Below are 26069 nucleotides of genomic sequence, written 5' to 3' on the forward strand. Positions count from 1 at the left end.
CTTTGCCTCGAAAAATTGTGATTCTTCACTTTATGTTACATTTTAAGGACTTTGATTATTCTCTTCATCGTGAAAATGGATTTTACTTGCAGCCTTAGCGATAGCTGTTTCCAGGGTTTGTGCTGAACATACAGACATGAACCCGGTATTGATCTTGTCACACTCCTCTACAAGAAATAAAAAAGAAAAGCATTTTGCTCAAAAGTATTCCTTCAGATAACTGGAATTCCTTGCGACACTGGCATTTTTTTTTACAGCCAATATTAGACTGGATGTGGAGAAGAAGTATCAGCAACACAACGGGGATTCTCCGTTATGTTATTTCTGGTCGAGTGAAGAAGGAGAATCGTTTTTGTCAGGTGCAATAAGGGAGCTGGGTTACAGCGGGATGAACAGGCGAGTTTTGGGATCATGGGGGGGGGGGTCGGTGATGAGAGTAGGATGCTGAAGGGACTTTGTGTGAGAGATCCTGGAGAATAGAGACACACCAGCAAAGAGGACCCTGGAGTTGGATTAGAAGCATATGGTGAGGTCTAGACATTGCAACATTTCTGTGTGATGAGCAGGGTTGGTGGGGAAGGTCAGATGTGCTTTAGGAGAGGGGGGGGGCTAAAATAACCACTGCGGAAATGAAGGGGACGGCTTTTCAAAGGGGTATGAGGTACTTTTACTTTTCAGGGGAATATTTTTATTCATATTTAATTTGACGTAGACTGACCCTGGAGATGAGGAAAAACTGGACTAACTAAACAACAAATATCATCTAAGACACGTTAACACACGTGATGCATTAGCATTTAGAATAATACTATACATACTATTGTATGTATCATTTTTCTTTGGAATGAATATTTTAAAAACATTCATCTGAATATTTTTCCTCTACCTGTATTTTAAATGTCTGATTTGTAGTTTGTTTTTAAAACTTGTTTTATTTTAAAATTTTTGTATTACTCGTGCATTGCAAAATGACGAAAGACGGCCCAAAGAACCCGTTGATTCTCACCATCACTCACTGTCACCATACTGAACCCTGGCAACGGCAGCAGGAGATGCCTTCAGGCCTTAGAAAGCGGTCCAGAAGGCTGATCTCAGCGTGAGTTAGAGCTCCAGAGACCAGGAGAGGGCCTGTCCATCACACACACAGAGGTACAGCGCACTTTGCTGAGAGCCGACACGAGGGCAACATTTCACTCTGTGCCGCAGCACAACTATTGTTGAAACATGGCATGAGATCTGTGGCTGTCGACCCGGGCTTCAACAGGCTCACAGCGATCAGGCTTTCATATTGTGTCACTATTTGACACAAGGCAGCGTGTGCAACCAAGGCTTTAGATTACGCCACATGACATAACATTCGAGACCAAAGCTGCTGGTGGTGGTGCAACAACGCTGGCATTACATGTGAACATCCATACCGGTGGAGTTGTTGGAGAGCTGCACATACCTCCCAAGCTGAAATCAAGATGACTCATCCGTCCAAGATTTATCATGGCAGGAAATTGAAGGCCAGGAACACACAGGGCAGGTCTGCAGATTTTTGTTTTCACAAGCACTCTGGGCTTGGAGGAGCACATGGGATGTGCTGTCTTTGAACTGAGTGGCATGAAGACATGACCAGAAAATTGTTAAAATGAAATTCATTGAATTCCAGTGTCTGATGAGTTTAGAAGTGTGATTATTGATTAGAAATAAACGTACTTCTCAGTTTGCGGGCCTGAACATCACAAATGTTTCTTTCTATTGATGTTGTCAACCTCCATTGCTAATTATTCACCAAAACACAAGCATAAAGTGTCAAAATTCCCAAAGATAGGATTATGAGTGTTTGATTAGGGTTAGGGTCTCAGTTCCCAGAGGTCTGTGGTGTGGATCAAGTTTGATTACTTTTGGACTTCAAACAGAGAATGTTTCCAATCTTTATTAATGTTAGTAGTGCGGTTATCATGATGTATCTGAAGGGATATATCTATCTATTGATATAATAGATGAGATAGAGAGATAGATAGATACGATCATCAAAATAGTTTCAACTTATTTTGCCGTCTGTCGACAAAGTGACACAATAAGCTATTTCAGTGTTAAAATATATACAAACATATAAATCCAACTGAAATATTTTTATTCCTCGAGGGTCAAACTTTTAAGGTACCCAAAATAACAATTGAAGAACAAACAATGACATGCTCAATTTCACATTTGCATGCAAAATATTTTCCAGTAAACTATTTTTCTGCTTGTCCGACAAGGAACGCTCCCACCTACAAAAGTTTAAAACTCTTTATCGTTGACACCCCCCCCCCCCTCTCCCACAGACATATGAGCGGAGGCCCGGCAGACGGGTATCAACGCGCTTTTAGGGTTTTCATATTTTGTATATTTTGCATCTGGGTTGTTGTTACGATGTGTGCCAGGAGCACTAGTCCACGGCTGAGGCCCTTGATGTCTGCTGAGGGTTGGTACTGGAGAGACTGGGACTGCTGGGGGTGACCACCATGCTGGAGTCCTACCGCCCAGAGTGTGCAAGTGTGTGTGTGTGTGTGTGTGTGTCTGGGACTAAACCGCATTTGATTTTTATACGCTTTACGCCTAACAGGAGCCAGATGTAGCTGCTTGAAGGGAGCTTATCATCGAAAACGCCATTTATGCGTGCATGCACGCTTACATACATAAAAGCTTGAGTGTGTAGCCAATAAGCCACAGCAGCATTTTCTATATTTCAGGTAATAAAGCCGTTATGACTTACCTGCCGAACACGCAGTGTCAAGGACACAAAGTCTCCTGTTCAGAGGACAGATTGTGAGAGGGAGGAGATTGCATATTTCATTACAGGATGAATCCAGGGCACTGAGGACCTGGAGTTTTCTATGGGACGAACCTGGCCATGAGACAGACACCAGTAGATGTGAGAGGTGAAGTAAGATCGGAGCTCACTCTCATACATTATATGTATATTAAATCGTAAAAAATACAACATTTCTGCATTACAGTTTTAAGACAGTTGTCTCCTGAAAATACACTTGTATTTTTGGAAGAAAGAGAGCTTAAAGAGAAAGAGCGTCGATGGAGAAAGAAGGGAGAGTGTTAACTGAAAGCGAATGTGTCCGTGCTGGCTGCTGGTCAGAGATGGGCCCCGGTCCCAGTTGGCTTCCACTTCAAAGGCCCTCCCCGGCCGTCTTGAGCGCACCTGCAGCCGGTTAAGCCCCCGCTCTCATCACTCAGGGCGTGGAGGGACCTTTTTCTACAATTTAGGGCATTTCACAGAGCCTTTTGCCAAAGAGGTGGGCCGCTCTCAAAAGTGCAACCTAAAACACGAGCCCATACAACTTTTACTACAGAACTGGATGTCAACCGCAAGGCGCGAGTGCTCACATAACACCGAGAGCACGGCTCCTGGAGCCCCCAACAAAAGGATTTTGAATATTCCGTCAAAGGTCACAAATGGCTCGTATAACCAACCTAATACAATCTGAACTCTGGGTTGTCACGGAGCTCCTAATATAAATGGTAACAGAGACAGTCAATGAAAAAAAAACGTCTGTATCTGTAGAGCTACAGAATAAGTAGACATACTTTATTTTGGACTGTGCTAAAGCAGGGTCGTCCTTCAATCACTTAGCCCCAAATCACATGACCCCAAATCACTAGCCGTGCAGTGAGAGGATGGGTGAATTAGTGACATTTGATAAGCGCACTACAGTTACTGACCGTTCACCATGTGTGTTCTTCCCCCAGTGCAACAGATATCATCACAGTGGCTGTTATAGCAAACATGTTGGGAAACAGTTGTTCTTTTACAAATCGAGCAGACACGGAGCAACATTTACATTCATTTTGAGTCATGTTTCTCATCACCTGATGAGTGGAAATCCAACCGTCCCTCTCCTTTGGGCGCTACTGTGAGAGGACACTTTGTCCGTCCCACTTTGATGCCATGCAGGTGTTCAGTGGGTCTATCTTCTACCTGAGCTGTAACACAAAACCCAAAAATGAGAGTTGCAGGCTGTGAAACCATAAAGACATTAATATGTGCTCAGAGGCAAACTTCAGTTGGATCATAATTCTTTGCACAAAAGTAAAATAATGTTTAACCATTTTGAGTTTGAATAGGAAAAGGCTAGAAAAACATGAACTGTCTATTTTTTCCTCAGTATTTTGCTGACTGAAGTACTCGAGTCACCCTGACAAAAATAAGTCACATTTTTGCTGACATGTGCACACACTCATGAACACAAAAGTGCATCCATGAGATTCTCATCCTGTGTCATAATCCTGAAATACATGCTTAACCTCGTGGGGATCTGCTTTGAGGGCCCTGATTCATTATGATGCTTTCATTGCATTGTTGCTCAACTCCGGCATAAACAAGTTACCAATATAAAGATGGCTACGTGTTCTATTCAGTCTGTTGTTTATATAATGACTCACTTCGTATCTCATGTGAGAAGTACAATGACACAATAAAAAAACACTGTTTTTCGGGGTGTAATTTGATTGATTTCTTACCTCAGCAAGCCATGTGACCAGCTGCCCATGATGTCACAGGGACAGTTCCCTCTTAAAACAGGAAACGAGAGCCGGAGACAATGTGCTTTCAGAGTGACCAGCGTCTAGAGAGGTGCATTTTAATTTGGATGATAAATTTGAACTTTTATATACAATTTGGTCCCAGTCAATGTATTGTCAGAGGAGCGTGCCTGTTTCCTCCATAAGAGGTGTCTTAAAATATTCCTTTAATTTTAGCTGTATCACCTGCCCTCAGCTAGTGTGTGTGTGTGTGTGTGTGTGTGTGTGTGTGTGTGTGTGTGTGTGTGTGTGTGTGTTCATGCGTGTGCGTGCTCCCAATTTGTCCAGCATGACGCCATCCTCCAGCAACCTAGTAAACATTCTATTATAGAGTTATCACCATCACATCTAGGGACACTTATTGTGTTCACAGGAGCTATAAAATCTATTAATGCCAGGCTGCAGTGGGGATAAAGTAAGAACAGGTCACAAGTATTCAAAGCTTAACCCTTTAGAGGCCAAGCATGACGGGTACGTACTGTGACGGCCGTTATGGACGGGTCTGTGGGAGCATTTGTTTTGCATCTGTGCAGGGACAAACTTCCCCTCAACGCACAAGCCTTTGAAGAACTCAGAGGAAGCAGACCCTGCGTTTGTTCAAAGCCGTTCATCTCTGTCAGCAGATCTAAATTTACAGGACAATAAATTACCACAGATCTGTCTCTGTCGCCGGAGGACTGTGTATTTTTAGGGTCTGCGTCGTATTCTGACCTTTCATCCGCTTTATCGATAATGCTTCTAGATTCTCAATCTGAATAGCTACTCAGGCCCAATTACTTAATCCCGTCTCCCTGTCGCAGGCATTGTCACAGTCTAAAATCCATCTACGAGGAATCACTCTTCACTTTCAGTCCACCTTGAGTAAAAGTGCGTGTCCCGTTCCCGAAACAGACACTGCTGTCGATCCTCGCGGCAGCACGGGCAGCGAGAGCCGTGAGGTCCCATCGAGTTAGAGACCAGGCAGATATGTCTCCAGCTAACAGCTCCACAATTAGACCACATCACTCACATCAAAACCATCTAAATGGCTCCGCCAGGTGTGACGACAGGCTGTGGGCCGATGGGAATACACCCTGAGCTCATCCTCGGACCGCCTGAATAGTGACAGCCCAGAGTCTGATCCCCACAGGGGACACATCACTGGGCTATTTGTCCTCCGCTGGCTCGCCCCGAACCCCCCCCCCCCCCCCCCCTCCCGGTTCACTCGGGCGCCTTCTCTTTTCTCCCTTATCAGTACTTGGTACTTTTCCTCTGAGGAGGTGGTTGCCATGGTTAGATCTGGTGCATCAGGGCAAACTTTTCCCTTCGACTGAGAGGAAGGCGTTTGACCCTGTTATTGTTTATTGGGGAGAAAGCTGGGGTCAAGTTCACAGGCTGGGAGACAGAGCGAGAGAAAGAGAGGGAGAGAGAGGGAGAGAGAGGGAGAGAAAGAGAGGGAGAGAGAGAGAGAGCAAAAGTCTGTTCCAGCTCCGGCCCCATGAGAGCGAAGCATAACTCAGTCGTGTTTGTGCTTCCCTAATTCCTTTTGATTTAGCAGAAAATTGTGAGCTAAGCTGCAGCGCACAAACTTGTACCCACTCTAGTCCGAGTGTTTGTGAATGTGGCTGTCTCTGAAAACATTTAAAAGTGTGTGTTTCCCATTCTGCCAGCAGCCTGCTTGCCGAGCTCTAAGCAGAAATACAAATGTCTGTAAAAGGAGCTTAGCTTTAACAGCAGCTTTGGCGTAAACACTTGAGCTGTTCTCTCAAGCTTTCGATGAAATAGCCGTTTGCGACAGCTATAGCTAATTTGTTTCAATTCCAGCAAGGATTTTCCTAATTTGTTTACTTGTGTGTTAGCATTACTGGGTCAGCTGAATCAACTGAGGTATTTTTAATACAGCATCATAAATACCCCGCAGGAGGTCAAGTCTACACGGACAGGAATGGTGAGAAAAAGGGTATTTTTGGTTTATCATTTTTGGATTCCTAGAATTAGGGTTTTCACTTCTTCGAAGTTGTTCAAGAATAAAGAGACATGTTGGACATTTGATGTTGGGTGACAGCCCACTACAAAGCCTGAAGACAACTTCAAGATGCACACATGCATGGGGAAAAAGGTAAGGATGGTTTCTCTCCCGTGTATGTGTGTGTGTGTGTGTGTGTGCGTGCGTGTGTGTGCCTCATTCGAGCGCTGTCTCAGCACTCTCACATGTGGTTCATATTTAAGCCACAGTGCTGTTCCACTGGATGATTTGGCTCTGTTCTCTAAGTCCAACATTCCCTACACTTTTTTTTTTTTCTCCCACTTTCATTTCTGCTATTCTTTAGGTGGTGCACGGCTGCTGGCATTACAAATATTTAAATTATAATTAGTAAATAACACCCATAATAACTATCCGATGTAACAGATTCAATGCAGGGACAGCACTCATGATTTTGACATGATGAAACTGCATAAAGGCGTACCTGCAACCACACGTTTGATATCCGCATTAACTTTCTACTGTCAAAGCCGATGAACAGTGGAAGAAGAAATACAATCATATACTTATACACTGAATATGATTATAATGAATTGACAATAACATTAGACATTTGGGTAAATTACATATTTAAGATTAATCTGTGACTGTTAACAAAGACATTTCCAAAATATTGGTGTAAATAAGGCATATTGGTCTCTGGTTATTCTTTGGCCCCTAATGATTGCATCATGAATCAGGAATGGAAAATACCCTTTTAAAATATGAAAAAAACACATTTTCAGTGTGATTTAATTATGCAGTTTTACTGGGTTGTAAAATGAAGGCGCCATCCTCAATTATAACAATTTGGTCACAGATCCACTTCGCATATTTGGACCTTCTCGACCTCAACAGCATCATCATCATCACCCTTGAACCTCAGCAGCACACACACACTTCTCCAGTGATCCCTCTTTAATATCTCCTTCCTACAGTCAAACTCTGTAACCCTTGAGTCTGCCCAATGGGAGCGAGGAGCCGCCAGCAGCGAGCCCTCCCTCCCTCCCTCATCTCTCTCTCTCTCTCTCTCTCATGAGTCTGTCCACAGCGCACTGATAAAGCAGCGGTCCAGTGTAGGCATCCGACCCACCGCAGAGTCAACAAGTCGACTGACCTGCCGCGAGTCTCTCAACCCTCTTGCTCCAGCTGTGATCCGGAGCCAATGAACTAAGCCAGAATCCAGGATACGTGTTGGGGGACCTGACTGGAGGGGTGAAAAAAAACAACCCACGACACTTGTTTCTCGTCTGGTTGTGTAAACCTCCAGTGGGAAGCGGGTAGTGCTCAGTGCTGGAGAGGCTGGTGCGCACATGGCACAGAAAACGCGCTCCTCGCACTCCCGACTGTCGCGCTATTGATATGGAGCTACACACTGGATAATGAGGCCTATCTTCTGAATGGGCGCTTGACATACTTCACCCCAAAAACCGTGTTTATTAATTGTTCGCATCCCAACGTAAATCTTGTATTTTGGGGGGAACTTTTCGTGGTTAAGAAAAAAAAAAGAGCGGAGCCATGCTGGGTTTAAACCGGATTCTGAGCCTCCGGGCTGCCCGGATTCGGAGCTGCGGTTCGCCGGGAGCCAAACTCTCGACCCGGTCTTCTTCATGCCAAAACCCCGGTGCCAGCTCGAGGATTTACTGTGCGTGTCTGTTGCTGCTGCTGCTGGTGACGCCTCGGGTGGACTCGTCATGGTGGTGAGTACGACATCACACCTACAGGCCGAACTGCCGGAAAGCGACATTTAGGGGATCCCAATTTGTCTTTTTGGAAGAAGCCGCTTATCCTAAATGATGGTGATAATTATTAAAGCAGCCTATTTGGTATTTCGATGGGAATTTCAATTGCCAACGACTTGGCATCGAAAACCCCGCTGCAATTAATTCAAACCCGCGATTTACGGTGTTTGATCTTTTATTATAGCCTAATTATTTGCCAATTGGGATTTTCTCATCAATGTTGTTTGAACGTATTTGAGAAATTTTGCAGCAAATCATCTAAACGCATTGGAGTTTATTTGTCTCGAATGATTGCGCTGCCTCGGTGTTTTTATTAAGGGAACTACTGCAAAGAGAAAATCATCTGCCATCAGTTAATTGAATAACAAATGATTTGCTCCTTAAAAAGACTCCTAGGTAAATAAAAATAACCTGCTTTTTACGACTTTGTGAATTATTCAATCCTCTTTCAGATTTAGTTGCATGACTGCATGTTCTCTTCATGTCAGTCTGTTGGCTTGCCACATTGTGCAATAATAAAAGAGCAATAAATGTAATTGATGTCGGCGCTATTGGCTGAGCGCATATTCAGCAAAAACAAGGCAGAGCGGTCATTAACGCACGCGCACAAATTACTTCTCAAAAATACCCCCAAACCAGCCATCTAGAGCATAGGTGAGGGGTGAACAAAATATCTCATTGCCTGCGCAACAACATGCGTGAAAATGTTTATGTGTGAGCGTGTTTATGAGAGAAGTGTCTGTGTGGGCGGGTGTGGAATGCTCAATAGTTTGTGTAGATCAAAAGCAGTTACGGGGAGTAGTTGGAGTGGTGTGTGTGTGTGTGTGGGTTTGGACCGGGTAGGCTTTGACGGCAGTGTCTAAGTGTTAATCAAATTCATGTGGGTGTAGAATAAGTGATGACATGGACACATCCGGGGAAATGATTGTGGGATATTCGAGATGTTGGAGTAAAAAAAAAAATCATTATACACAAATTCTCTTGACGTTAGATTGATTTGTAAAATATGAAGTTACTAATAATATTCGAGAAAACTAATCAAATGGGGCTTTAGAATATGACATGGCAAAAGGAGGCAATAGGAGTCAATACATTTTTAGATCGGTTCCCACTTATCTTTCCTCTATGATTCACAGTGTAGTCGCAGGGCTTTGCAGCATGTTATTTTAGACCCGTGGATAAGGATTTACTATCCTATAAAATCCTCACAGAGAGAAAATGAAGTGTGAATTGCTGCTCTGGCCGGTTCCTTTGATGAGCACTCTGTTCTTATTCCTCTTCTCTAATCCCCACTCTGGGGAGCAGAGAGCCTCCGGTCTCCGACCTCGTAAAACACGACCACACAGCCACACGCTCCCTGACCTCCGCCCGCCGGCCCGTCGCAACTCTGCGGCCGCCGAGCTGCAAGACGTCCCCTGCACACACGGCTCGGCTTTAAGTCATATTTTCTGGGTAATCTCAATGCAGCATTTATCTTGATAGGGTGCTATGGGCGCATCTTTTATCTGGCAGGGCAGGGGGGGGGGGGGGGGGGGGGGGTTGAGGCCTGCAAGAGAGCTGTGACTGTGGTGAGCATGAGAGCCGGCCGACAGAAGACAGAGAGGAGTAGTGAATAAACGGGGACTTAGTTTGACAGGGTTATTGGAGGCCCCCGGACATCGTGCTCTGATTTGTGACAACGGGATTTCTACCATTCCTTCAGGAAACATTTGAAAACACATACACACGCGGGTCTTGTGGGGAAAGGTTAAGTGCTTATTTATTTGGAGAGCAGAGTAAATGGTTTCCACTCCCCTCCTGCTCGCAAACCTTAAACTGTTAAGTGTAGTGAACTCTGACTCACAGAGGGCTGTTACCGCAGCTCTCGTTCACGCCACCAAACGCATTCGAGCGCGCGTGTGTGTATCCACATGTGTAAATCCCCCCCATATGAGGGCTCCTATCCTAACTCATTGCACTTCACCATCAAAACCCATGAATCCTCTTGAAGGAGTTTGGGTTCGGTTTATCGCAAAACCACCTACACACAAGTGTCCTGTGTCCGTGGCGTCTTTCAGGTACATCGGTGCGCTGGGGGCCCGCGTGATCTGCAACAACATCCCAGGCTTGGTGAATAAGCAGCGGCAACTGTGTCAGCGCCACCCAGACATCATGCAGGCCATCGGCGAGGGCACCAAAGAGTGGATCAGAGAGTGCCAACATCAATTCAGACACCACCGCTGGAACTGCAGCACACTGGACCGCGACCACACCGTGTTTGGACGTGTCTTGCTACGGAGTAAGTCAATGGGTGTGTCTGCATATCTTTCTGTCCAATAATTGATTGTGGTCAAAGAATGGAGATATGCACCGAGTATGAACCTGAACCCCGTCTGCCACTATCGCACTGCTCATCTTTCTTTCTCTTTCAATTTTTACGGCCTCCCCCCTCCTTCTCTCCGTCCATCTCCCCGCTCACTCTGTTCTTTCTCCGATCTTTCCCTCTCACGGATGCCGGTGCTCCATGTTTATAGACGCTAATGGACTGTTGTAATGCCCTTACGCCTCGTCAATAAAAACACAGGCCTCCAGACGCAGGCTTGTCATCCTTTTGTTTTTCCACTCCTGCCAAACCTCTGTGCTGTGTAACACATTTGTGCCTTTACACAAATGCATGCGGGCACACATGCGTCCTACAATCTACATTTCCAACCTTCTTTGGAAACAATGAATGTGTATTTCCTCCTTCCTACTGTTTTTCCTTTTATAACGGCACACTCTCTGAATCCTGAATATTTATTGAATAATAGGGCAACTGGGGCTATTCAGTAAAATCACCTATTAGCAATAGCGTCCTAGCCAGCTGGCTATTTTGCATAAAATATGAAATGATGACAGTTATATTAATTGTCGATCACACATCATTTAGTCGATACTGCAGTCTTCATTAAATGTCATTACAGCTGCATTCTGAATGCAGGGCGTATACGCAGTGATGCACCTGTAACTTCAACCAATAAAAAGATTGACTCTCTAAGGCCACTTTCTCTGTGGTTATGGTTAAGGTTTATACTTTCTCCTGAGTTTGTAGCTGGCACAAAGGTAACGTCTACTTTACTGTGGTTCATTGTAGTCATTCTCAAACTGTAGGTGCTAGTCTTCAGACGGGCTACTTTTCCTCTTCTAGCCAGCCGCACTAAGCTTGTTTGGGGATTCAAAATGCATGAACAAAAATAGGAGATATGGAGATACAGGCTGTATGTGTGGAGGACAGGAATAAACAGTAATGTAGATGTAAATATTTAGGGAGATATTTCACTGTCAGACAAACAGCACAGATTTGAATGATGACCAGCAATACCTTCCTCCATCCTCCCCCACACACGCCACCTCAACAGTACCCAGTGACCCCTTCTCCACACCCTGGAGATGAAATGGGACATTCCAGGGAATACAGAGCAAGTAGGTTGGACCATACAAACTCATTTAGCGTCAGCTGGTTCAAATACAAAAGTTCCCCTCCGTTATTTTTTTAGATCAGTACTATATAGGTATTTTTTTGAGATTTTATAAGTGCTGTTACTTCAATAATTCCCAATTGCTAAAAATAGGGAATACATTTCTTGACTCAATGTGTTACTTTGGCGTCCAGTGTTGAAAATTAAAATGAGCAAAACAGCAATCATGAGGTTGTGATCAAACTAAAACATTGTTTGTATGAGTATGGTTGGAAATGGTCAAGCACGTTTTGGGAGCACTCAGTGACAAATACATCATCTCTTTGCATCATATTGTGTGTGTGTGTGGAGCTCCAGTGAAACAGCAGCTGTTATGTGGCCTGTATAGACACCTGAATTGATTGAGATGGAAATTTGGGCTCACAGTTGTGACCTTAAAAATACATTTTGATTAAAACTTGGGCCGGTCAGATGCGCGTGAGGTGAATGACAGCAAATCACAACTGAAAGGCATTCAATGTTTACACGGTCCTACAAAGGTTAATCCTCTTGGGAGCTCAATGTCTTCACAGCAACCTGCCAAATACAAAAGGCAACTACAGCTAAACACTATATCTAATTCTCCATGTGTCTTTGGCCACACAATAGATGACTCACATTCTAATTAACTGGAGGACCAGAAAAGCGCAGTAATGGTAGAAACTGCTGCCATGACATCACCCTGGTGCTGATTAATGGGGTATCACGGTGTCTGAATTTAAACAATTTATGTGAGCAGAGGAGAGCCCCGCAGCTGGAATTATTTCCATGATAATATTTAAACAAAGCTGTCCCATACTCCACATCGGGCCTGATATGCCCCCGTCAGCTGCACCCCTCACGTTCTGATGGCTCACACAGAGGCCTGGTCGTGGCATTGTGTGTATCTGCGCCTGCATGTGGGTTGCACAGTTTTAGGTCTTTAGGCCGTACTTAAATAAATTGTACTGCGTGATGTTTATTGAATGAGCCTATACTCGCGGTTGATGTTTTGCTTTTGTGCTTTCTCTCCCTCTCTCTTGTTCAGGCAGTCGAGAAGCAGCATTTGTCTACGCCATCTCCTCGGCAGGAGTAGTGTACGCGCTTACCCGCGCCTGCAGCCAGGGGGAGCTGAAAACATGTAACTGTGACCCACACAAGCGGGGACGAGCTAGCGACAAGAGAGGAGAGTTTGACTGGGGCGGCTGTAGTGATAATATCAACTATGGGATCAAGTTTGCCAAAGCCTTCATTGATGCCAAAGAGAGGACAGTCCGAGATGCACGAGCACTCATGAACCTGCACAACAACCGCTGTGGCAGAACTGTAAGTGCCCAATTACAACTTTAACAACTTGTTTTTTTTTTGCAGGAGATTTCATAAATCTACAATAGGTTCCTACAAAACACTGTTTTGGGGAAAAACTTGCATACCCCATTTGATTGGAATGCGTCCGTATACAGATACAGAGAATTTCCAGTAAGAGACCACATTTTAACTCAGTACTGAGTGTTTTGCTCAATGTCAGTAAAAGGATTTTCTGTGGTGCTCACAGTGTTAAATAAAAAAATAACAGCAACAGTCTCCCTATCTCTAGGTACCCAGGGACTTAAATGTTAAGAGTTTAGGGATTGTTACTAGTTGAGATGAAACCATTCAGATTGGCGGATTGTCCAAGGTAAATTTGTCATGCAATTTTGCAATGCTCTGAGCATTTCAAACAAAAATATTTTTACTGCCATTGTCTTGCAGTGGAAGCATGAATGTCAGAGGTGGACAGATATCTTGAAACCTTGGCAGATGAAACCAAATAAAATATATACTTTTCATGAAATTAGGTGAAATTCTTACGCCTTAATGCTGTTTTCACGGAACATGTCAAACCAAACATTAAGATGGCCAAATACATTCACACAATCCCCTCTGCTCTCTGTTTTTAGGCAGTGAAGCGGTTCATGAAGCTGGAGTGTAAATGTCACGGTGTGAGCGGCTCCTGCACGCTGCGGACATGTTGGATGGCCATGTCGGACTTTAGGAAGACCGGCGACTACCTGAGGAGAAAATACAACGGGGCCATTGAGGTGACGATGAACCAGGATGGGACAGGCTTCGCCGTGGCTAACAAGGCCTTCAGGAAGGCCACCAAGAACGACCTGGTCTACTTTGAGAACTCTCCAGATTACTGCCTGCAAGACAAAACAGCAGGTAAGATTGACTGGATTGAAAGAGAAAGAAAGCCCGTTTCCCATGGTCGTTGATGGATTGTCTCAACTGTGTTATGTTTTAGGGGTGTTAAGTGTATGTTGTGTGTATGTTCATGCATGACTAGTGTGTTTGTGTGTGTGTGTGTGTGTGTGTGTGTGTGTGTAATGGTACTCAGATAACACAGCAGGACTCCTGTGTGATGTCAGTGGAAGCTAATATCCTCGTACCCTGGGGATGTTCTGTGACCATCTGACCTCCATCAGTCTCTGTCAACACACACACACGCACAAAAATACACACAAACCTAAATAAATAAATACATACATACATATACATACACATCCCTATGGTCCCAGGAAGTGTTGATCAACCATCCAATTAGTTATGGCTCTTTCTGATTGGCCGGTTGATGGATGAAACACTGTCGAACCAACTTTTACAACAGTCTACATTAAGACCTCCATCACTCAGAAGCTCTGTCCAGTTCTTCCTCTCTCCCTTTGTCTGCCTTCTCCCTTGGTCCCTTGGTCCATCCTCCCCCTCTTTCTCACCTTCCCCATCGGAATCTACTGCCTAGGGACACAAGCAGCTAATTCCAAAAAAAAAAGTCCCCTCTCTCTGTCTGTCACAGTCTCTCCCTCTCCGTCTGTCTGAACTAAGCGTAGCTTGAGGGCAGAGTGGGCCTCAGAGTGTGAGAGCCTGTCTGTCTGTCACGCTCCACTGTCCATTTAACCCTCACACGCACATGCATTCACACACACACACACACACACACACACACACACACACACACACACACACACACAAAGTGGCTTCAAAGGGAGCAGTGGCTTGGGAAAGGCAGTGTAACTATAGGCCACTCTACCAACACGGCATAGTTGTGTGTGTGGGTCTGTTGTTCTACGGGTAGCTTGTTGTGATGGGTAGCAATTCAAACAGGGAGCTTCTCACACAGAGCACCAGCACTAATCTCTGTGGGGGTGACGTTCACACAAGACAGACGAGATGCCACTATATTAGATAATATACAGAGGGCTAAACACTATAGAACACACTCAGCATCGCTGTGCCACATTGAACCCATAGGAGGGCTAAAGGGAAACTTGTAATATTTGTAATACTGAAAATTACTAAATGAGCAGCCTGGAAATCCTGTAAACAAATTTATGTTCCAGGCCGCTCTTTTAGTAAGCGTAACTAAATCTTTCTAGATAGAGATGGTTAATTATGTGCTGTCTAAATGGCATCCTTTCATATCTTATATATCGTAATTCTGAGTAGCTGAGCTATAATATAAAGATATCTGATATCTCCTGTTTGGTAGAGGTTGAACAAAACGATGGTTGCAAAGTAGGACTGAACAGTTAATAGAAGTTGTGTCAATATTGCTATTTGGGATGAAAGCACAGATTTTCTTTGCCAAAGTTTTTGACCCTAGCCCTGTCAATACATTTTATTTTTATTTAACACTATAGAATCAATTAGGTGCTTTTTTAGCTAAACTTAAAATCACATTGTTTTTCACAAAGTTTAGGTCGTATAGTGGTTACATTCCCGATGTCCCGTTTGGCCACTACCTGGATCCTGCGAGACAATCTAACACAATAAACCCACTAACAGGTTTGGGAATTAGCTCAAAGACCCACAGCACCCGATGAACTTTGTCACTCCCACACGGTTCATACTGTCTGTTTATATACAGGCTTCCGCTGCATCTTCTGCTTTTTATTTCGGGGCCCTAGTTTGTAGGTTAGCGCCTCGTAAACCAGTCACATGCACAGAGTTATCAACAGATTTCACAATTTATTTTTTTTTGTTGTTGAGAAAAACCATTTCTTGAAGCTAAAATGTAACATTTTCAACTCTTTTTTTTGTTGCTGTGTGCAGGCTCCCTGGGCACGGCTGGGCGTCTCTGCAATAAGACATCACGCGGCACAGATGGCTGTGAGGTCATGTGCTGTGGGCGGGGCTACGACACCACGAGAGTCAAGCAAATCACGAAGTGCGAGTGCAAGTTCAAATGGTGCTGCGCCGTGGAGTGTAAGGACTGTGAGGAAGCTGTGGATGTACACACGTGCAAAGCTCCCAAGCGTGCAGAATGGTTGGACCAGACCTGAGGACACGCCCCCCCCACCCCGCCCCATGTAATGCAACCCCACCCCTTTTTCCCTGTTACGGGACATCCTGTGGAACATGGCATTCTGGGAAAGTTTGTCCGAAAGTGCTCTGCGTCTCTGCCCTCCCCTGCCACCTCCTTGGTTCATCATTGCATGGCTTTTATACCTGTCTCTGTGAAAGCACTATCGTTCAGTACCCATCAATATGAATTAACACCCTCTAATACCTGTGTGTGAATGGCCCTGCGACCGGACTGCTAGTGCAGCCGAACGGTAAACCCAGTGAACACTTTTGGGTTTGGGTGCACTGGACTTTTATATTGAAGACTCAGTCCAGTAGGGCTTTTTTTTTTCTAGTGTGTGGTACTGGGTCAAAATGGTTTGCTGCGTTCCCCAATGCTTAAAAACACAGTTTTACATTAACTGAGCCTTAAAACATATCCAGTATTATTACAACAATATCCTATACTCACATAATGTTCTTTTTTTTGGGTGGGGGTTATGTTGGACTTTGGGAAGTAGCTTGACTAGCGCACTTTGAGAAGTGGACATCTAAGCGGGAGTTTGGCGCTGCGTAGCCAAACAGAAGTCCAGGCAGAGGGGCAGAGGACGACCAGAGGACAGGGAGAAGGATGAATAAATGAATAAATAGACGGATGCGTCATTGGGACAAAAAAAACAAAAGACAAGACGAGCTGTTTAAAGTGATTTATTTAAAATGTTTAAAAAGTGTTGTTTCATTTCTCATTCGTAGAAGTGACTGCACTACATTGGCTGACACGAGGAGATTATGATTATACGGTGTACTCTAGTTTTCAGTGTGTAAGATGACATCATCAGCCAAGTTTCACTTCTCTACTCTCCGGCTTGCTTGTATAACATTGTGTATATTGCCTTATCAAAACAGATGTTCATTTGAAATATATGGCGCATTATTATGACACTGGAATGATTGTTTTTTGTTCAGACAGGCAAACATAGAGGTTGAAGGCAAAAAGAGACTAGATGCAGACAGAGCAGAACTAATCAGCGTGACCGAGTTAAGTTCCCGTTGTACTGCTGTCACAACCTGCCACGTTATTCCCATCGCACACAGATAAGACGAGTGTGTAACCACGCAAACACGCACGCACGCACACACACACACACACACACACACACCACTACACTACTAAGTTGGGAGACATTGGGGCAGAAAATAATAATACAATCTATGTCGGTAACAAAGGTGGATTCTATGTGAGTCGGGGTGTGGTGTGTTATGTCAGTCGAGGGGGGGGGTTGACTAAAGGGCCCAACCTACACCCCAACCTCTGCTGGCCTCATGTCACCTTTCGCTCTGTGGAATTCCAGGTGGGTAACAGTCTAATGACTAGATGGCTATAATTACCCGGGCTGTTGATAGCTGGTGATTGGACAGGGTGGTGCCACAGAGGACCTAGTGTGGTCTCCTGCTGGGACCACATTTAATCAAAGGCTTCTTGGCCGGCTTATCAAAGGGAATACTTTGCTGCAATCTTCTCTGTCTCAACCCCCTCTGCTATCCAGACTCAGTTCAGTGTCTGTTACATTAGAGCACAGAGACTCCCGTTAACAGGAATTCCAAGGGATATTGCACACAACAGCAAATTTAAGAGACAAGTATCATGTAAACAAAATCTTCTTCCGTAAGGCTCTAATCCTGAATGTTGTGTTGCTCAATATGTGTCTTTTCTTGGCCTGGACCTGGGACCGGACGCAGCCACGTTCGGGCCTGAATACACAAGACCTCTGTCCTCAAATTATCTTGATGCACGAAGGAGACACAAGCGCACGTACATCGGCTGAGATGAAAACACAAAGTCTGCGTCTCTTCAATCAATACAACATCCTCACGTGTTGCTGCTTTGTGAAGTTTTCAATTATGACACACCTTCAAATCTACCAACGGCCCCAAACTGAGCCGTCGACCTCCTTGTGTCGTTAGATTGCATAAGATATATTGTGCCCCACGGTAATATAATCAAGCAATACAAGTCAATGAGACTATTCTAGGGCCCTCTTCCTGTGGCAGAGTATATCTGTGTAGTAGATGACATTCCAGGTTTACAGGCACTTCCTAAACGACACGTACATTTTTTAGGTCGATAGAATGGATTGCATTGTTGTTATTGGCTAAGAAAAACTCAAAAAAGTTCAAAGAGACCTGTGAACCCAACTGGTTTTACTAAAAAGATGAGCCTACAGGTTTTGAACAAACCCCTGGAGAGACAAAGGTATTTCAATCCGGAGAGACTTGAAGTTTGAACACTGCTTTATTATAACATGCATGAATATTGCTATGGCACTGAGTTTGGGGCTTGGACTCCATCCTGCCGTAGGAAAGAACGGGGGCCAGGATGCTGAGCCGAGCTATATCCCCCCCTTTGGGAGTCCAGACACTGGTGGTGGTGGTAGAGAATGAGTTGCTCCAATTTCCTGATGTGCCAGGTTCTGCTGGAGATTGGAGGTGTCAGGGGTGGTGGTGGGATGCCTTTGGTGCGCGCTGAAATGACAACTGACGGAAAAGGGGAGAACAGTCTTTTAACGTTCGCCAGCACTGATGCAATTGGTTTGCCATTACGTCACCCACGTCTGGCATTACCCGACCCGCCCCTAATCAGCTGGCGGGGAGGATGTCAGCCGGGGATGGCAAAGCCTGTCCAGTCTTCCTGACTGAATTTCCGCCTAAGCTTCATTTGGAAGAGAAAATAATGCAATCACCTAACCTTTGTGACAATGCGTTAAAGTGTACAGGTGACTTTTTGGTTATACTTGTTGGGCGTGCACCGTTTTCCTTTGTCGAGGGGAATTACTATGGACTTGTTGCTTTGTTTATAATGAATCTTGATTGCTTGTATTGATTGCCCCATTGCAGAAACGTCATCCCTGGCTATTGATCTTGTATTCCCTTTCTGAGACCCAAGGCCCTGGTTGTAATGAGCCTCAATCCTCATTCAATAACACCGCCAAGCCAAGTAATTTGACTGGGACCAGATCACTGGCACAAGTGGTTCCGTTCAGACTGTAACCGAGCTGAACTTAAATGTTTCGTTGAAATTAAATTTAAAGGTTGCCTCCCAGGTAGCTGGCGTTATTTGTGTTAAATGTTTGTTACGGTCAAATTACATTTCCGTGAAACGCGCTCCATCTCCCACTCAGTTGTATTGAAGCAGGTACGACAAGTCAAATTTAAACAGACGTTTCCTGTTTCAGTGTGACCTCCAGCCGGCTGCGGCATTTTCGCAGGATGTACTCCATCGGCCAACAGGAACCAGCACAGTGTTTGACAAAGGAGAAGTTATTACCTGACTCTCTATGATTAACGTCTACCTGCATCCTGGCCGTGAAGTCGTGTCCTTTTTTTTTTTAAACGTTAGGCGTCTGTACCTTTACACCGACACATACATGGCTGCAGTATCTTTAGACTGTTAGTCGTCTCTCTCAATCTCGACTCGGTGGTGAAAGTTCAGGCTAACGTCCAGGCTGTAATGCATGTCAGCTGACCTGAGAATAAAGAAATAAACTGCACTCCCATTTCATACACAAACATGCACGCAACCTCGGACACGCACTCACTCACTCACACAAACAAACAAACACACAGAGACCTGGAGGTACAACGACAGACCAGAGGCCACCACCAAGACTGTGACCAGACTTAACCTCGAACATCCATCTTGGACTGAGCGATAGAGAAAAGAAGGAGGTGTGAGACAGTGGGAAGAAAGGATGGAGGGGAGGGGGAGATGTATAGGGTTACCTGGAGACCTGGCGGGCATGTTTATCAGCAGATTTTAATCTGAGCCAAAAGAACCGCGTTCCCAACAATTCATCATCATTATTTGCCCCAGCTGCCACACCGCTCTGACCGCCTCCCTCCGCCTCTCTCTCCTCTGATGCAGGTTCCCCCCCCCCCCCGGGGTGGTCTAGGTGTCCGCCATGCGATCTGTTTTGCACACATATTCACATGCACATACCTGCAGGCCAGGATGGGACCCCTTCAGTGCCCCCTGAGCTCAGCTATCACCTGTCTGGTAAAGTCCTCGGTATGTTACCCAGCATTTCTACTCTGTCACTCAATGTTTGTGATCAGAAAGTGCTTCCAAACTTACAAGTGCGTGTGTGTGTGTCGTGGCATGAGTTGACCTCCAGGCCAGCAGAACTTAGGTCATTTCTTTTTCCTGGAGGTAGAGGGAGAGTCTGTTTGAGGTCAGGGGTCATCAAGTTTAGGTGTACCAACAGAGAACTTTCCGCAATGTGAACGACCGCCACTGATCCGTTGCCTGTTGACATCCTCTAAACATTAACGGCCTGCTCATGTGGCTAAGCTCTTCCCTGGGGAGAATTCATTCAAAAGAGCACCTGCTGGGCTGCATTCAAATGGCCCACAGCGGACAGTGTCGACTCTTCCCTCTGTTTCTCGTGCTTTGGCTGTGCCGATCTTACGGAGATTGTGGCAGCCGTTAGCTTTGGGCTGGGAGGTTGTGGGAGCAGTAGGAGTAGCAGATTTATTAGGGAGCTCAGACTAATATTTACGTGACCTGCCAGGTACAGAGTGGTGTAGAGACGGACAGGGAGAGTAGAGGTATGAGGGAAAAGGAGGATTATGACACAAAACACTTATACTCAAGCATTTCATATAGCAACCATCGATATATCAGCAACAACCACAGTTTATTTTCATCAATTGTTTTGGTAACCAGAATTAGTAAAAAGGAAACAGTTCCCCTTAAGTGGCACTCATCAAAGCATGTAAAACAGTTTTGATGCTTGTACAACTACAAACACATACAATCCCAAGCAGGTTGACCTCAATATTCTGTGAGTAGAAACCTCACGCAGCGCCTCAGCACTTGTCATTCCCAATTGATTTGTGATATAACCCACTTGCTGGTAGGTTTAGCGCTGTAAAGCGGACTCCAGCTCTGCCTTACAGTCAGCCACCGTGAGGGTTAAAGGTCAATGACATTGCGCCGGTGCGGAGTCTGACATTTTAAGACCGTTAGTCATGGGGAGACCTTAAAGTACAAGGTGTGGGCTGCCACGTGACGAGGTTTGCATACACGCGTGACGGTGTGAGCGTGTTTATCTCCCCTCCCTGTGTGGGAATTTACGGACACACCTCACGAGGCACAAACAACAGTGACCTGGTAAAATAGTCGAAATTCCACCAACATACCAAGGAATCAGGGGGTCCGGGCTGACAATACACACTAAATCTCTCACACACACACACACCCACACACACACACACACACACACACACACGGACAAAGAGAGGCAGAGGTGTGGGAAACAGGAGAGATACAGGGTCAGGGTCAAATTATGTAGGCCTCACAGACATAGATACCAGTGAGCGATACCAGCTGACACACACCGATGCTGACACTAACAGTGATACCATAGCTACCTGAGTGACATTGACAGATAGCGGTAAGCCATCCAAGCATGCACACACAAGCGCACACACACACACAATCAAACCTAAACCCAGCTCATCCCTGTGACTTCTACTAGGTTCTGTCACCTCAAACATCTGGCAAAAGCGAAAGAAGGCAAGAAACAGCCAAAGGCCAAACTTCTCGAGTGGCAAATTGGAGAAAGGTTTACACAACTAGTAGAGTGTCTACCTGTACTCAAACATGTTCACAACTATGTGTTTATTGTTGATTAGAGTGGAGACTATGTGTTTATCAAATAACTGGAGCCAGTGTCCCACTCCCAGTCTCCCAGACTCCTCACCTTTAGATACACAGACCACTAAATACACACAAATTCAGTGGTACGACGCATCTCAAACTCACACTACACAAACTAACACTTTCCTTGAGGAATGTGTTGTTTGTGTTTTAAGTTGCAGTTTTCTGGCAATGTACAATTTCCCTTTCCAGTTCGATTGGCCCAGTGATCTTTAACGTTATATGTGTCGTTTTTCACGGCTGTCTGTTGGTGTCTGAAAGCCAGAGCAGAGCAATAAAAAAAAAAAAGGTCTCCCCACTACCAACGTCTGGGGTTCACCTTCCACCAGCACCAAGAGCAAGGACACAGTACAGTAGCCTCAGTCGCTCAGTAAACAGTGGTAAACAGAGCAAGCGCTCGGCATGAAATGGAGGGATACTGCGCACAAAACATTTACACCAAGCTGCCACGGCAACAATATCATTTCAGTTTTACAATAAAGTGCTGGTGTAACAAAAACAACAGAAGGAAACTCATCCGTCCCTCTCTCCGTTCAGAGTGACTTGTTTATGCTGCGGCCTCCCACTCTCCGTAAGGAGATAATTCACGTATAATAGAGCTTTCACACGGGCTTAAACCAGGCATTGATACTAATGCTACAGCACCCGAATCTGGAGTCTGACCTCATATATCTAGTATTTTATTCTATTTCAAATCAATAGGTTTTACTCTTATTGTGCATATCTGGACTTTTTTTAACACTGATTTTTTAAATCCACTGTTAATTTTGAATAAAAATGTATTGAATTTCTGACAAAAGCGAGCACAGACCTCGTCACATCGGTGCCTAAAGGAATTGGGATGTTTTAATTAAACCCGCCGTTGGCCACAAACGCTGGGACACGCCACACCTTGTTTTGAATAACGCCATGCTGCGTCTACATCTTGTATGCACATAGATACACTGTATACAAACACTCATACCAGGTCGTCAAGGGCAGCCTGATTTTGTTCTCACCAGTCAGAGTGCTACAACGATGCTCGCATCTTCTTCATTGGCTTGGAGCTCTGTCTCCATCAAGTGTTTGGGATAGTTTAGCGGGGAGTAAACAACGGTCTAATGTGTTTATCAGACACTGAAGCACACACCAGCACAGAGAGTTTACCACACAGAGAGCCAAGCCGCATACAACAACAACAACAGCACAGGGAACATAACATAACTTGGCGGAGATACACACTGAAGGTGATGTTGAAGGCGACCGGTGCCTGGGGTTAGTTGGTGAATATGGCCACCCCGGACGTGGTATTCCACCTGCTGCAACATCTGCTTCACCACATAGTTTGAAGTGAAAGAGGGACAGTGAAGGAGGGAGAAAGAAAGCTGCTTGAAAAGTCAAAAAAAATAAATGCATAAGATTCTGCTTCACAACAATAAGAACCTCACCAGACTAAAGTAGATGGAGATATGCAGGAAGACCTATAGAAATGCTAAGTCATCGTGATTATACATACGTTCATATGCAAACAAACACAACAGATGTTTTCTCAATGACCATCCAGCAAAGCTACCGCCTCCACTCTGGAAATTTTTACAGATCTGTTAGTTCTTACAAATCAGTGTTGTCTTCAGGTAAAAGACGTTTTGTTGATTACTAAAACATTTGTAAAAGGAGTGATCCATTACAGGCGGCACATTTCATGTGAAGCTGAAAACGACATAAGAAATATAACTGCAAGCAGCTCTGTGTGGGTCCTCGCCCAAACACATAGAGAGGATGCCCTGCAACTTGTCCCATAGAAAGAAAACAGCCAGCATCAACAAATATGGACTGACAAACCTTTGCATTCCACACAGGACGGCTCTTGCACCTATGTCTTAAATCTCAGCATTGTTTGTGTGTCCTGGTCAATTTTGATGTGTACGTCCAACATACCACGGTCATATCTGTGGTAAATACAAAGCTCACGCCAACAGCTTGTTAGCTTCACCTAACACACAGCGACACTGAACTAACAAAATCGACTTACAAGTAGCTCTAGATCTCAATAACTGACACCACCAGCCACACCCTTTAGTATCTGCTGATGAAGCATCACGTTAAGTTCATGAAGGACACGGAGTGTGACCAGCTGACAGCCATCCATTGTGTCTTTTCTGTGCACTCAAAATCAGCTGGATATTTGTCAGAGGCAACAATATTTCTCTCAACATCATCGGTGTCTCCATTAACCGTCCGGTTTTCACACACTCGATCAGTACCTTGAGTATCATGCAGCACTCTGCCAAATGTAAGAAGGTGGTGTGGTTGAGTGTTAAAATGAGCACAGGGGAGAGAGACCTCTCTGGTGTGTGCAGGGCTGGATGAGTGTGGGGTGTGAGCCCAGAAAAAAGTGAGACGGGAGAAGGGATGGTAGGGGATAAGTCCACTTCAGGACCCTCGATGGGACACTTCAGTGCAGGCGCAGCTCCCACCTGTCTTAACGGAAAGAGAAAGGGAAATTCTTAATTTGGGTTACAACCAAATCTCCTTCAGTCATTCATTGCTAAAGGCCATCGTTTTTGGTCGCCTTGTACGCCAAATACACAATAAGGTGACACTGATGCAATATTAGCATCTAACAAAGGTAATGTGGCCGATGCCAATTAATCAATGATATGTCTGTGTGAGCGTGTGTGTGTGTGTGTTCACAGGCTGCAGGCACAGTGACAGAGACAGAGAGGGTGTCTGAGAGGGACAGATAGCCTTACAGCCAACCTCCACTCACTCATTGAGTGAGATAAAGAGGAACATTTACACACACACACACACACACACACACACACACACACACACACACACACACACACACACACACACACACACACACACACACACACACACACACACACACACACACACTCCTCCATTGGCATTCACCAAATTGTGTTGAGAAATGACTTTACCCTTAACATGGACAAATAGGTGTGGGTAAGGCCTGCACTGGGTCTGATTAATCACAGATTTCAAACAAACAGATTAGAAGACGACTGTTGTAGTATTCAAATGGACTTATTGGATTTGGCCATGTATACACTCCGCCGTGCTGTGTGAGATTTGCAAGGGTATGCAAGTCCTAAAGTGTCTAATCGGTGCCAAATAAGTGACAGGCCATTCTTCTGCAAACAGGTTTTCAACAAACTCTTATCTTGTGCTCTCGCAGAAATCCTAAAAGAAAAAGTTCTTTGATTACGTTCCCCTCACAAATTTACTGGGCCAAATTGTCACAAAGGCAGAGTTATAATAGGACCTTTTAAGCAGCAATAACAGTGCATCGCCAGAAAGTGGAGTTGTGTGCTTATGCTTCTGTGACAAAGCAGCACTATGGCATTGAGTTTGTGTGCGTGTGTGTGTGTGTGTGTGTGTGTGTGTGTGTTTGTGGGAGGGGTGGTCCTGTGTTTGTGGGTGACCTCGGTGGCCCAGGCCGCCTGTCTATTAGAGCAAGGGCTATTAGACTATCAGAAAGTAGGAGCATCCCCTCTTGCCATGGTGATAAGATCAAGGCATTCCGACGGCCGGAGCAGTCATTACCCTGCTCTCTAGCCCATAATGTCCCTCCATTGAAACACCCCGTTGCCATGGATAAGCAGCTGCGGCCGTTTAAGTAATGCCTTGGCCCCGCTGTCTCTGTGGGTCATTGACACACAAATGCATCGACTATTTTGTCAGATAAACAGTTGCACATGCACATTGCTATCAAGGGGGGAAATTGTCTCTCTCGCACAGGCAGAAACGCACAAGCTGCGCTGCGCTGGTGTGACTGCGACTCACGTTGGGTCGTCGACGCCAGGACAGCGAGATGATCACTCACTCACTTGTCGGTGAAGCAGGACTCCGCAAACAGACACATAACTCCAACACTGATCAGGATAAACAAATACCTCTGGCTTTTATGAGGCTTTTGTGTCGAATAAACCCGACCCCCTGTTTCTCTAAAGCCTCATTTGGTCACTTTCTCACACAAACATCAGGAGACCCCTCGTCTGCTCAGGTACACACACACAAGCAAGCACACACACGTAGACACAAAACCCACTGAAATCCTGTAACTCACAGCAAGCAAAGAGACCTACCCTCTATTGTTGCTCTTGGGGAATTATTGTACATATTGTACCTAATAAACTCCCTGTCCATACTTATTATTTTATTTCATTTGTGTGAAGCACAACCGTTAGTGTGCTCTTACTTTGTTTAATGGCAATAAGAAAAGTGACCCCAAATCAATGAAACACATACAGGGT

At 45.0% G+C, this 26069-nt stretch overlaps 1 protein-coding gene across 1 annotated transcript; it reads left to right on the top strand.

The window, feature by feature from the left end:
• The first annotated feature begins 7627 nt into the window (after positions 1-7627).
• Positions 7628-17124, top strand: LOC119223146 (protein Wnt-2b-A). Its single transcript, XM_037480272.2, has 5 exons — positions 7628-8268; positions 10368-10588; positions 12814-13091; positions 13706-13970; positions 15858-17124. The coding sequence occupies exons 1-5, from the start codon at positions 8087-8089 to the stop codon at positions 16085-16087; spliced, it is 1176 nt and encodes a 391-aa protein (XP_037336169.2). The 5' UTR covers positions 7628-8086; the 3' UTR covers positions 16088-17124.
• The last annotated feature ends 8945 nt before the right edge of the window (positions 17125-26069 follow it).

The sequence above is a fragment of the Pungitius pungitius genome, chromosome 1 (assembly GCF_949316345.1).
Source record: "Pungitius pungitius chromosome 1, fPunPun2.1, whole genome shotgun sequence".
NCBI lineage: Eukaryota > Metazoa > Chordata > Actinopteri > Perciformes > Gasterosteidae > Pungitius > Pungitius pungitius.

Bases quoted from the DNA above. Each gene is read 5' to 3' on its own strand.
- LOC119223146 (XM_037480272.2), top strand. From the start codon at position 8,087: ATGCTGGGTTTAAACCGGATTCTGAGCCTCCGGGCTGCCCGGATTCGG. The intron at 10,589-12,813 runs GTAAGTCAATGG...TCTCTTGTTCAG, and splicing joins TGGACGTGTCTTGCTACGGA to GCAGTCGAGAAGCAGCATTT. The intron at 13,971-15,857 runs GTAAGATTGACT...TGCTGTGTGCAG, and splicing joins CCTGCAAGACAAAACAGCAG to GCTCCCTGGGCACGGCTGGG.